The following is a 13,104-nucleotide window of genomic DNA, read 5'->3' as shown; positions in this document are numbered from 1 at the left end:
TTGAAGAAGTGGCGCACATAAGATATTATTAACTGCAAGAGAACGAGTGTTAGTGTGCAGATGTGTTTTACCAATATGGGAAATAGCCAAACCTGAACCATCACCTAGCTTCACCTCATCCGTTCCGTCATACTCTGTATGATATTGAAGATTAGTAAAATCTTGAGCCATGTTATGGCTGGCACCAGAATCCAAGAGCCATGGTTGTTGTGAGAAGGTAGTTGGTACAGTTGAGGCAAAGTTGGCTGAGGCAGAGTTGTTGGAGTAGATTTTGAACTTCCTGCAAGTGTTAGCAGAATGTCCAGGTTTATCACATAACTGACATACCACCTTTGGAGGTCCACGACCACGACTGCGACCTCTACCACCATGAGAGGATGGTCGTGAGCCAGACCAATGATTCTGATTTTTGTAATTGGTCCATGACTGGGAAGAACCTCTGCCATGAGAAGAGTGATGGTTACTAGAACCTTGTTGCCTATGATGAAAATTGGCAGAGGCAAGAGATAAGTCAGAAGTAGCCTGAATACGACTAATGAAGCCTTCTTGAGCAATAAGAACATCCTTAAGTTCCTCATAGCTGAAAGATTTTTCCCGGGTTCTAATTGACCCAACAATACCAGTGTACTCCTGGCCTAATCCATCAAGGATATAAATAGTAAGATCATCCGAGGATATTGGATGATCAATCAAAGTTAATTCATCTGCAAGGCATTTAACCTCTTGCAAATAATCAGTCATATTCTTTCCACCCTTTTGACAGCGGGAAAGTTGAGACTTGAGTTGAATCACACGGGATCGAGAACTATTAGCATAGAGCATATGTATTTTATCCCAAGCAGCTTTGCTAGTGTGAACCTCACCTATCAATGGGAGAACTGTAGCATCTATTGATGCTACTATAGCATGCAGAATAAAGTCATCCTGGCTCTGCCAGGTTTGAAACAGAGTATCATCAATGGTGGTAGATGATGATTCATCAGAGAGTTTTGGACATGGGTATGTACCATCAACATAACCCATTAGTTTGTATGCACGAAATAAAGAAGACATATGCAGGCGCCATGAAGTAAAATTGGAAGCAGTAAGCTTTAAGGATATAGGAGATATAGCATGAACTGTAATGGTGGAACCAGATTTCGGAATAGCAATGGTTGTTGTTGTAATGAGTGGAGAACCAGTAGGTAGTGTAGACATGGTGGAGTCGAAGTTAAACTCGTCGGAGTCTTCCTTCTGCTCCGATACCATAAAAAGGATTTAAAGAATTGATTTTCATTGATTAATGAAGAATTACAGAGACAGATATATACACTGCAGTAGCAACGGCTATAAACATTAGTACAGAGATTCGTCTGACACTTGCAATATCTTTTACAGTAGCCGTTGAAGACAACTCAAAAGATAAATCTTAACCACTAATGGGCTTTACTTAATTTTGATTACAAATGGGTTTTATGATAGATACTGGACTTTGAACATTGTTGAGATGTTGGGCCTGGATGTTAACTCTATTAATCAATAGTAAATAGACTTCTAACAATACAAGGAAATAATTAAACTAACTCTTCTAATTATTATAAAACAAATAAACTTGTCCTACATTAATTACTCATGTTGACTATTAATTATTATTAATCTTCATTAACTGCCCAAAGACTTTTTTTTTTTTTTTTATAGTTTGCACGTCTGCACGTTTGCGTCGGATTATTGTTTAACTAGCTTTGCAAATTAGACCTGTCCAAGTCCAACCCAATTATGCCTAAATGATTTGTTTACAATCCATAATCTCTATAAAAAGAAGTAGCCAGAGCCAACCTAACCATCACCCAAAAAGTCTCTTACATACAGAGATAGATGGCAAAACTCTGCAATCTTTTTGTTCTAGTCTCTCTATTGGCAGCCCTAAAATGGGCTCAAGCAAAAGAAATTTGGGTCAACAGAGTTGTGCGAGAGAAGGAGACAGTAACCAACCTCCAATTCTACTTTCACGATACATTCACTGGCAACAACCCAAGTGCTATAGTGAGTATTCAACCCAATACCACAAAAAAATATGCCACGCTCTTTGGTGGAATCGTAATGATCGATGATCCGCTGACTGTGACGCCAGACCCGAATTCGAAGTTGGTGGGTCGGGCACAGGGGCTTTATGGGTCAGCTGGACAGACTGAATTCTCTCTTATAATGGCCGTGAGCTTGAGATTCATGGATGGTGGCTACAACGGTAGCTCGCTCAGTATATCTGGCACGAATCCGGCTTCCAACCCGGTTCGCGAGCTACCCATCGTGGGTGGGACTGGGATTTTTAGGATGGCGCGTGGATTCGCTATTGCGCACACGTATTTCTTTAATTCGACGAGTGGTGATGCTATTGTGGGGTACAACGTTACTGTTTTTACTGCTGAGTAATTAATTTCTTTTTTCTGATGGGCCTCGTTTGATCTTCATTTGGTTTATGAATTGCAGCCCAATGGGCTTGTTCATTCTTTCACGACTTATTTCAAAGTAATTTTTATGTTATTCGTTTCTTCAAAAATTATTTCCATGTTTTTCAATCGTACATGATGTTATTTTTTTAATGCAATCTTTTTTGAAATAAGGTCATACATCTGATTGTATTTATTTATCTAATAAATTAAGTCAGAGAAATTGAGATCTATATGCACTCAAGTTATCATAAAAAGGGATTACAATCAAGATGATTAAAAAGGAAAAACAGGGGAAAAAACACAGGCACAAAATCAATTGTCGCCGAACACCCCCGAACGATACTGCATTCCACCGGATATCATTGAAAATCGAACGATACCGTTTTACACTGGAATTCGTTTGATTAAACAAACAAACATGAACAAAGTAGATCTGTCCATTTGTGAACCCATCCAAATAGACTTGGAAATTGATCAAAATCCAACCCCACAGAAATCATGACCATCCATTATCCTAATTACTACATAGAGAAATATATATTTTTTTAAAAATATTGAGAAACCATAGACACTTGCTCATTAAACCATTAACTACTGAACACTTGGATTGCTCCATTACCTTTAAGGCTTTCATAGGGAGTTAATCTCAGATGTTTTCTACCATTTTTCTATTGCTCCAAAAATAGAAAAACATATATCTTTCTCTTTTGATCATTCCTAAAATACTTTGGCTTTCTATTGTCATTGCATTAAGAAGGCGATTCATAAACCAGACTTCATTGCATCTTAGATGCGGATTTGCTATAACAACAACATATAGTTCAGTTCAAAAAAAATAAAATTTAAAGCCCTCCATTGTTCACCTCATAGAGTAAGGAGTGACAACAGGCTTGAAAGAAGAGTAGAGAGATGCCAAGAGACCCACATCGGGTGGGTTATTGGAGTATTTGTTTTTCGGGTGGATCGTGGGTGGCTCCACTCTCTTCTCCTTATTCTTCTTGCATTCAATTATTGCCTGTACAATGAAAAATAGAAGACGGACTTTTTAATATCGAAAGAGGCCCAACATAGCCTTGGGCCTTAGTATGAGAATAAATGGGTTGGGTTAGAACAATTTCTTCACATTAATTTGAGCCCAATTGTATTTGACTCGTGTATACGTGTTCGGCTATTGCTTTCAACTTCAAAGGCTGGTCTACGGATAAGGTAAGTTCTTTTTTTTTTTTTTTTTTATGGATAAGGTAAGTTAAGTGGAAGCAATGTATATCCTTTCAACGAATTAGATAAATTATTGAATACAAAATCACAACATAACCAAGAAAATACCTTTACTATTACAAGAAAGTGCCTTTCAATTTTAAAAAAATAAGACTCAAATGTCCTACATCGGAAAGTTCAATGAAAATAAAGTGTTCTATAAATTAAGACAACCAACTTCATTCAACTATAAATAACTCTTTAGAAAACAAAATTGTATTGGTCTTAAGTCCAGTATAAATTGTTCAGCAGTGCTAGTTGTCCCAGTAATTGGGATCCTAATAATCCCAGTTATTAAGGTGTATGAACAATATTTAAAGTGCACGTGAAACCTATCATATAAACTTTAATTCAATTGTTGGGACAAATATCTTTTTTGTGATAAATTGTTTGGATGGACTTTCTTACAAAAAGCATGAATCATATGTTGTATCCCATATTCCAATACACTTCCCAAAACAATAAAGATAATACTACTATTTTAGATTGGTCATCAACATCAAGTGGAAAAAAAAAGTAGTAATTTTTGGATACTAGATAAATTGAAGGAAAAAAAAAAACCCAAGATTTGTGGAGCTAAATGGAAGTGGGTCGTATGAGAAAATGTAAGCCTATCCACATAAACAGCAAAACTGAGTCAGCACATGAGAGGTGCCAGTATGCTAATGGATAAGCATTTCATAAATAAGTCTGTAGTTAAAACCCCACCATCGCACTTGGTACATTTCTCGTCCACATCTCAAAAAAAAAGTCTATATAAACAAAACCATTTTACCCAAATGTTTTGCATCTCAGGATCATCTAGAGTTTGCAAAACATACGGACTTGCTTCAATGGCTTCAACTTCATCATTCTATGAGCTACTTGGGATCCCGACGAGCGCGAGCTGCGGCGAAATCAAGGCTGCGTATCGGAGACTAGCTAGAGTTTGCCATCCAGATGTTGTGTCCATAAACCAGAAAGAGATGTCTGCAAATGAGTTCAAGAAAATTCATGTGGCATATTCAACCTTATCGGACCCCAACAAGCGTGCAACTTATGATAGAAATCTTTATGCCTCTCCGAGGCGTAAAGGGTTATCAGCAGCAGCAGCTTCAGCGATTAAATTTTCTGGGTATGCTAGTAGGAATTGGGAGACTGACCAGTGCTGGTAGTTGTACATATTTTGTTCATCTTAGGTTTTGATTGAAAACAGAGGAGTAAGAACAGAGTATGATATCTTGTAAATTACCATCAAACATTATGATGTTTCATATATTTATTCCCTTTTCATTCAATTTTAAAAACCAGTAGAAACTCACCAATATATATAGCAGGTTGATGTCAAGAACAAATATACCAGGTTTGATAAATCTCAACCTAGTGGTACATGTGTGCAAGTTCATCCCTTACTCAACAACAAGGCATTTTTCTAAGCTTAGTGAGTTGGACTTCAGCCTGTACTAATTGAGTTTAGGAGGAACAAAGTCGTCGGATACAAAGTTACCGGATAATTAAAAAGCAGACAATATTGATGATATATATGGAGGTCGGGTGCAAATTTTTGATGATCAATTGGAACCATATGATCAGCTTCAAAAACCTTAAATGTAAAGTAAGACTTACCAAAGTTAGAATGAACATAGGTTAAACATTAACAAATATGTTGCATATATACCATCCATTTTGTGGAGCCACCTTCACATGGATAAGGACGTCGATTCCATCTTTAAGTAGAGGATAAACTACGTAGGTACCCACGTGTTGCGGCGGGATTGGTGATGGGAGGTGGTATGAAATTGCCAATAGGAAGTCCTAAATTGTATTGAAATATCGAAATCCTCCACAATAATCACAAAAACTCAAAAAGTAAATAAAGTCAAGACAATTCAACCTAGTATATACCATCCATTTTGTGGGGCCACCTTCACATAGATAAGGATATCGATTCCATCATTTAAAATATATACTTCTCCAATTATGGGTTAATATGTTAAAAATACACTTATATACACTAATACATACACTTTAAACCTCTTAACAATCTTAATAAAAACAAATATACACAGCCCATACAAATACCTAAATTAAATATCTAAGGCCCTAACCCAAATCCTAATTGTCTAAGTTTAGGCCTCTAAGGCCCAAATGTACCAATTAAGGCCCTAAGGCCTAAGTTGCTAATTTCTCTCAGTACTCTAGTAGTCTAAGTAGTCTCTCTTCTAACTTCTTCTACGTCTCTCACTTCTGCTTGTGGGCTACGGCTTGCCGAGTTGCTGCCGGATCTGTCATTGACGAAGCGGCTTCGTGAGTTCCTCATGACCTTCGTCTCTTACTCTACTCCCCTTCGTCTCTAAATCTCAGGTCCCTAAATCTTTAATCTCAGTACTTTCAGTTACCTAACATGTTATTTGTGTATGATATTTTGTTTCATCAATTTTAATATATATTTATATCGATATTTTGAGTTATTTTATGCCACTAATATATTTAAATGAATATATATTGATAATTTCATTTTAAATTAAATGTAATATTATAAATAGCCTTAAAAAAATTCTCAGAACACTGCCCCAAATCCCCATTAACTTTTAGCAACCCCAACTTTTAAAATAGGTGTAATATCGTCAATTCACCCCTGACGATATTTACAAAAATGTTGAAATTATATTTCTAAAAAATGTTCTCACAAAACCCTATAAAATAATAAAATATAAGTAGACTGAGTGGGCAGGACCGTACAACTCTAATGGGCCGGCCACGATATAATTAACTTGGGCTTTGATCCGTTTCAATATAAGAAGGAAAGAAGAAAAGAAGAAAGAAAAAGGAAAAAGGGAAAGTTAGAGACAGAGACAGACAGAGAAAAGAAGGTGGTGATGGCAATGCCATAAACTTTGCCAAAGCATATTTGATGTTGTTGGGATCTACATATATATATATATGTATGTATAGTTTGCCTGTCCATTAAGTTATGCCTTTGTAGATTCGTTTTTCACTTAAAACATATAAATGAGCAAGGCATCGCCGCATCGGAAATCACTACTTCTGCACCACATACCACAGTCATCATCACAGCATCTAATGCACACGAAAACATCTGGACAAACCCACCATATTCTAATAAACCCAGACATACCAACTTTCTGGGGAATCAATATCATTTTCCCATGCACACACACCCCACATTTGAGCACCTTATATATACATATATATATATATATACACACACACAAATATGTATACATACGTATACTATTTGCGATAATATGGACAACAATAGACTGTTCATGAAAGTAGATACACGCAGTTGAGAATCCAAGATAAAGATTAGGAATTTAGAGTTTATGCACATAGCCTCAATTAAATCCATGTTTGTACAGTAGCAATTCATCATTATTGATAACAACAAATTGGTTTTTGTCCTACTACCTCTGGAATCTTCATTGCACTTTCCATAGAAAACAAACGTTTGACATGAACAATTCTTCTTATTCATGACCATTCATTCATGTCACATCCATCAATATTTGAGTAATTAATTAATTTCTCTTCTTTTTTTCATATGGCACGTTACGTGAACTTCTCATCTTGATACATGCTTATCCCTATCATTAATATCTCTGAAATTTAGTATTTGCTAACGTATGTTTATGAGTTGATCGTGGGTGTTGGGGAGTGGAGAGCTCCAAACATTCTAATATAAATATTTTTTGTATTGATTATGAACCTTTTCCTCCCTCAACGTCCGCGAATATCTTGTCAAAGATAGCCCTAGCGTTTTAGGGTTTGAAGTATTTTCAAAGATAATTGATGTATGCCCTCCAGCCCTCCATCATTGAAATCAATCACAGGCACAAAGGTTGATGGTAATCCTATAGAGCCTGTACATGTTTTCGTTGGTGTGCACATTAATAATGTACAGGGAAGTGCACATAGTTGCATTGATTTTTCATTTTCATTAAGTATTATCAGAAATCGTTGTAGACGGTAGGAGCTACAAGTGATGATCAGTCGACGGAGTCCCCAACGATGTACAGAGAGAGGAGAAAATTTGATGGTTGTAAGATTTCTTGACATTGGGATGGTGCCAGTCAATGAACTTTTCGATGGTCAAATTTATTACCAAGTCTCCCTACTCGGCCATCTCTATCACGTAATATTTGCGACAACATAAAGAAGACCCTGATTGAAAATTCCTTTTTGTATTTGTCTTATTTTCTTGTATGACTAGAAACTAGACACGTCACTTTAGTTTAGTAAGATAGGTGTATATATGTTGTCTTTAGTTTCTCCTTCTTGGTAACTTTTGATATACAGTACTGTAAAAGTTCTTTCTCCAATGAAATGCAAATTCTGCACTTGTCTTTCTTTTCCTCACTCATAATTGTCATCAGTCATTCTAAGTTTTACAAAATTAACAAAGATAAGCTAGGAGAAAAGTATAGAATAAAATAAAGATACAAATAAAGTGAATAGAGTTCATCGTGACCACATAGTGAACACGACGTACGTGGAGTGCTTCTGGGAAGCGCCTCTGTGATACTGATGTCAGTATGGCAGTGGGGCCTAACAATGCAAAGCAAGTGAGTTTAGAGCAATAGCTAGAGAAGGTTGAGAGAAGTATGTTGATACTTAAAGTTGGATCCTTTGCTCTGCACCCTCAACATCCTATTTATAGAGTTCTAAGGGCCTGTTTGGATTGGTGATTTAGAGAGTTAAGTGAGGAGGGTTAAAGAGTGAGGATATTTAACTTTACCTTGCTTGGATTTGAGAAGAAAGAGTTAAGTAGGGTGAAGAAGGGGACAAATTCCCCTCACTTAGCTCTTCAACTCAACATTTTGTAACCCTTTATTATTTGTTAAATCATCCATAAAAGTTGTACCCTCATTTCAACTTTATTAAGAGTTTTTTTTGTGACTCACATCTCTTAGCTCTCTTTAATTCTCACTAATTATTCTATCTTCTATCCAAATAAGGGTGAGTAAATGTAATCCCCCTCCCATAACTCCCCCTAATCACCCAACTCTCCCTCTCTTAACTCTTCATTTTTAAATCCAAACAAAGCCTTAAGAAACCTATTGGGTTGCTACTGCGGTTGAGGAAAGTCTTCCTCGAATCCTGGAGTCAACCAACCGTACCTATTGAGGGTAACAACTTGAGTGGCCCTCAAGAATACCATGAAGACTATCTACAAGCCGTTACCCTCAAGACTATCATGAAATGAAGACTAGATCTTTCAGCTGGAGAGTGTGGAGTCTGCTTGGTACTCGGCCAAGCCTTTGTGTCTATCGAGCCCAACAAAGCCGGTGAGCTTGTTGATGCATAGGCTTGATGGCATCTTGCATCTACTTTCGCTAGCCTAGGTGTCTCTTGGATGCATATTTGAGGCTTTGACCCTTGGACTATAATAGCGCACTTGGGTCTGTGCCTCTGACCCATGAGGTATTTGGAGCAGTTTATTTCTCCTAAGACCCCAATAACGACAATGTGAATTTCTGTGAAATTGACAATTAGAGCATCAAAATCCAAAAATTAAGACGAGACTAACACACAAAGTGGATTCTGAAGCCAAATTGGATTCAACTCTTCAAGTACATATATTTTCCAAATCAAAGTCTATGATTGTATCCCTTCGAGGACTTTTTTTGTGCTTGTAAGGCATACCAAAAAAGGTTCAACCTGTTGAGAATAGAAGAGTACTATCAATATATGTTAATTGTCTAATTGTCAATGTTCCCTTTTGTCCACAAATTTAATTTTTTACTTAGAGTGTATTTGGATTGAGGGATTTGAGGTAGGAGAAGAGAAGAGAAAGAGAATTTCCTTCCAATTCCTTTGTTTGGATAGTTTATAAAGAATTAAGGGAATGAATTTGAGAGGATTTGGATGGAATATTTCATTAAATTTTTGTCAAAATTCTTCCTCCTCGAAATGGAGTCATTTGGAGAGAATGGATGACTAATTAAGTTATTTATAAGTTAAAAACCTATTTTATCCTTGTAGATCATAATACTTAAATATAAAAAGTAAAGATATATTAGTAAATTAAACTATTTTTCTTTCCTTTCATTTTTTATTTATCCAAACATGAGAGAGGGAAATGTATATTCTCTTCCTCCAATTTCCATTCTCTTCCATTCCTTCCAAATCCCTCACTCCAAACACACTCTTAGACTCTTTCGAATGTGACTCAATAATAGTCTACTAGAGTTGTGAGGATACAACCTAGAGGTGTACATATTAAATTTTTTAGAACAGTCTCTCCGCATATTTTATTAATTGTGAATGTATAATAAAACAATAGTGCTAAGTAGCCCATATAGTGGTAGCCCAAGTCTTTTAAACGAAATTTTAAAACGTTTTAAGTCTCAAAATAAATATTAGATTTAAAAAAAATACATATTCAAAATCAACACATAAAACTCTTTCTAATAAGATCCATTGATGAGTTTTATCGGATAAATCTTAATTCAATTGTTTTTTTCAATGGAATTTCAAAAACAAATGAATTCAAAACTAAAACAATGAATTCTACATTATACTTTAAAAAACAATAGAATTTATATTAAAACAATAAATTTTGGACAATGAATTATGGTATAAAAGGGTGGAAATAAACCTATTCCATTGATTAAATTAATGAAATAAACATGTTGAGCTCCATGGGCTACTAAACTGATAGGCTACATATCATTTTCGATAATAAAATAAGTTGATATTAAATTACACTAATTAATTATGTTTGTATACGGTAATGATTGGGGAGTGTACTTAGACTCTTTTTTTTCTTAAAATTTTATGAGGCGAATTTTTTTCGGTTAAATTATATTCTTTTATTATAATTAATTTTTTGTTGGTAACCGAAAACAACTCAACATGTGTGCCTTTTGAATAGTCAACTAAATTTAAATTCGGGCTCAACTAGACATATGCAAATCTAAGATCTTGGCGTATTTCAAAGTCTAAAATGGAGGTTAATTACTTCGACTAATCGATATAAACCACATATGATCAATTGAATTCGAATCCTTAGCATAGTGAGAAAAAAATTTCCTTTTTGAGCATTCGCATAAGTCTCTCTATACTGATGTAAGTAGGTAAAATATAAAAACAAACCAACATATTTGATAAAATATGGTGTTGCATTAGAATTTCTTAAGAATCTGAAAAACTCAGAGTCTGTCATGTGAGTCGCTAGTTGAAGCGTATCAAAAGGCCAATCTGGATAATAAAAAAATTAAAAAAAAATCTTTTTATCTCTTCGTTTTCGCGATACCTATCTCCCCGTCTTCAAGTTTGCTCACATCCTCGTCGCTAGCACCTCAGCTCCATCCGGCCGCCTCTTTCTTTCTCAGGTGAAGCCTCTCTCTTTCTATTTCCCTCCATCTCATTTCTAGTTTACCAGGCGAGTTTGGCGACATTGTAAGAGAGTTTCTTTCTAGATTTGATATCTCAAAATTGATTGGTAGTGTGTTGTATATGTTGCCGCTGTTTTCCGTCTTGATTTGCTTTACGGCTGACTACCTCTGAAATTCTTGATTTTTAGATGAATTATTGATATTTTCTTTATTGATAATTGGATTATATTGATACTTGCTTTATGACTTCAAAGAATTGCTTTTCTTCAAATTGAATTATGTTGACATTTGTTCAAATTGTATTGTGTCGTGCTATTGGGTCTGACTTGGGTTTGCGGTAATGTAATGTAATCTTGAAAAGTATAATGATAGCATAATGGCTTGTATTAAGAGTAAAGTATGGGTAGGTGGAGCAATCGGTTTGTTGACAGATGGTTACCATATGGGATGTATCAATGGCCTTGCTGGAGTTCATGAAATCCATTTTTTTTGTTATAATTTGTCCTTTTTGCAATGTGATATGTCAAATTACAACTTGTTTTAACAATTAAATTACAGTTGTTGAAGATGACTTTGATTAGTGTTGCACTGATTAATGATTGAATTATATATGTAGGGATCATTCAAAAAATGGGTTCATTTTTTAAAAAATGGTTCCAAGAATCTTGTTTGGACTTTTCATCCGATGAAGATATAGAGGAGTTTATTGTATTCGAAGCGGAGCAACAAAGGTTAGAGATGATGAGGGTATTAGCATCACGTACTCCTCGATTGTACATTGATCGTGGCACTATTGAAGGTCATGAACGACTTTTTAATGATTATTTTGTTGAGAATCCAGTTTATCCTCCTGATAGATTTGGAAGAAGATTTCAAATGCGACATGATTTATTTATTCGCATCTAATCTATAGTAGAAGCTCATGAACCATATTTTCAGCAAAAAATGAATGCGGCTGAAAAGTTGGGGTTATCTTCACTTCAAAAAATTACGGCTGCGTTTGGAATGCTTGCATATGGTGTCTCAACCGACCTTTTGGATGAGTATGTGCCGATCGGAGAGAGCACGGTTATATTGTCTATGAAGAAATTTGTGAAAACTATTATATCTGTTTTTGGAAACGAATACTTAAGGTCTCCAAATAGTGATGATATTGCTAAATTATTGGTCATCGGTGAAAGTCGAGGCTTCCCCGGAATGTTAGGAAGTATTGATTGCATGGATTGGAAATGGAAGAATTGTCCGACTGCTTGGAAAGCACAGTTTAGTGGTAATATTCACGAACCAACACTTATATTAGAAGCTGTTGCATCGCACGACCTCTGGATTTGGCATGCATTCTTTGGTTTACCAGGTTCACATAATGACACCAATGTGTTGGATCGTTCATTTGTGTTCACAAAACTAGCTCAAGGACGTTCCCCACCAGTGCACTATTATGTCAATGGTCGCCATTACTCAATGGGTTATTATCTTGCTGACGGTATCTACCCATCATGGGCTATTTTTGTGAAGACAATCCCTATGCCAAAAACAAATAAGGCTCGACATTTCAAAACGTTGCAAGAATCGTGCCGAAAAGATGTTGAGCGTGCTTTTGACGTACTGCAAGCGAGGTTTGTTATAGTGCATGGGCCAGCTCGGTACTTCAAACGTTCAACACTTCATGATATAATGTTGGCGTGCATAATTTTGCACAATATGATCGTTGAATATGAACGGCATTTACACGTTCAACTTGACACCGCAGACATATATGAACAGGTTGAAGACGATCCTCCAACACCAATACTTGAGCACTTACGGACTCGTGAGTTTCAAGACTTCATCAGTCAGTACATCCGTATTCAAGATAGAGAAAAACATACTCAACTTCAAGCTGATCTTGTGGAGCATTTGTGGAACATTAATAGCAATGCTTAGTAATATTGTTGTTTGAAATGTTTTAATGTAACAATCTAATTTTCTAAGTTTTAATGTTGATGAATCTTATTTGCACCCTAACTTTTGCTAAGTACACCCCAAAATCAACAAAAAACCCTACACACCCCTGCCTGACCCTACCGTTTCCTTCCACT

The 13,104-nt window shown here is 35.9% G+C and overlaps 3 protein-coding genes across 3 annotated transcripts; all 3 read left to right on the top strand.

Annotated features, from left to right (window-relative positions):
- The first annotated feature begins 1,749 nt into the window (after positions 1–1,749).
- Positions 1,750–2,420, top strand: LOC120002960 (dirigent protein 23-like). Its single transcript, XM_038851829.1, has one exon. The coding sequence runs from the start codon at positions 1,855–1,857 to the stop codon at positions 2,407–2,409; it is 555 nt and encodes a 184-aa protein (XP_038707757.1). The 5' UTR covers positions 1,750–1,854; the 3' UTR covers positions 2,410–2,420.
- A 1,973-nt stretch (positions 2,421–4,393) lies between these two features.
- On the top strand, positions 4,394–4,972 carry LOC120002896 (chaperone protein dnaJ 11, chloroplastic-like). Its single transcript, XM_038851755.1, has one exon. The coding sequence runs from the start codon at positions 4,466–4,468 to the stop codon at positions 4,838–4,840; it is 375 nt and encodes a 124-aa protein (XP_038707683.1). The 5' UTR covers positions 4,394–4,465; the 3' UTR covers positions 4,841–4,972.
- Positions 4,973–11,971: 6,999 nt separating this feature from the next.
- Positions 11,972–12,949, top strand: LOC120002520. Its single transcript, XM_038851287.1, has one exon. The coding sequence runs from the start codon at positions 11,972–11,974 to the stop codon at positions 12,947–12,949; it is 978 nt and encodes a 325-aa protein (XP_038707215.1).
- The last annotated feature ends 155 nt before the right edge of the window (positions 12,950–13,104 follow it).

The sequence above is a fragment of the Tripterygium wilfordii genome, chromosome 7 (assembly GCF_013401445.1).
Source record: "Tripterygium wilfordii isolate XIE 37 chromosome 7, ASM1340144v1, whole genome shotgun sequence".
Taxonomy (NCBI): Eukaryota; Viridiplantae; Streptophyta; class Magnoliopsida; order Celastrales; family Celastraceae; genus Tripterygium; species Tripterygium wilfordii.
Note: the sequence above shows the minus strand (reverse complement) of the source record. Positions and strands in the feature narration are given on the sequence as shown.

Bases quoted from the DNA above. Each gene is read 5' to 3' on its own strand.
- LOC120002960 (XM_038851829.1), top strand. From the start codon at position 1,855: ATGGCAAAACTCTGCAATCTTTTTGTTCTAGTCTCTCTATTGGCAGCC.
- LOC120002896 (XM_038851755.1), top strand. From the start codon at position 4,466: ATGTTTTGCATCTCAGGATCATCTAGAGTTTGCAAAACATACGGACTT.
- LOC120002520 (XM_038851287.1), top strand. From the start codon at position 11,972: ATGAATGCGGCTGAAAAGTTGGGGTTATCTTCACTTCAAAAAATTACG.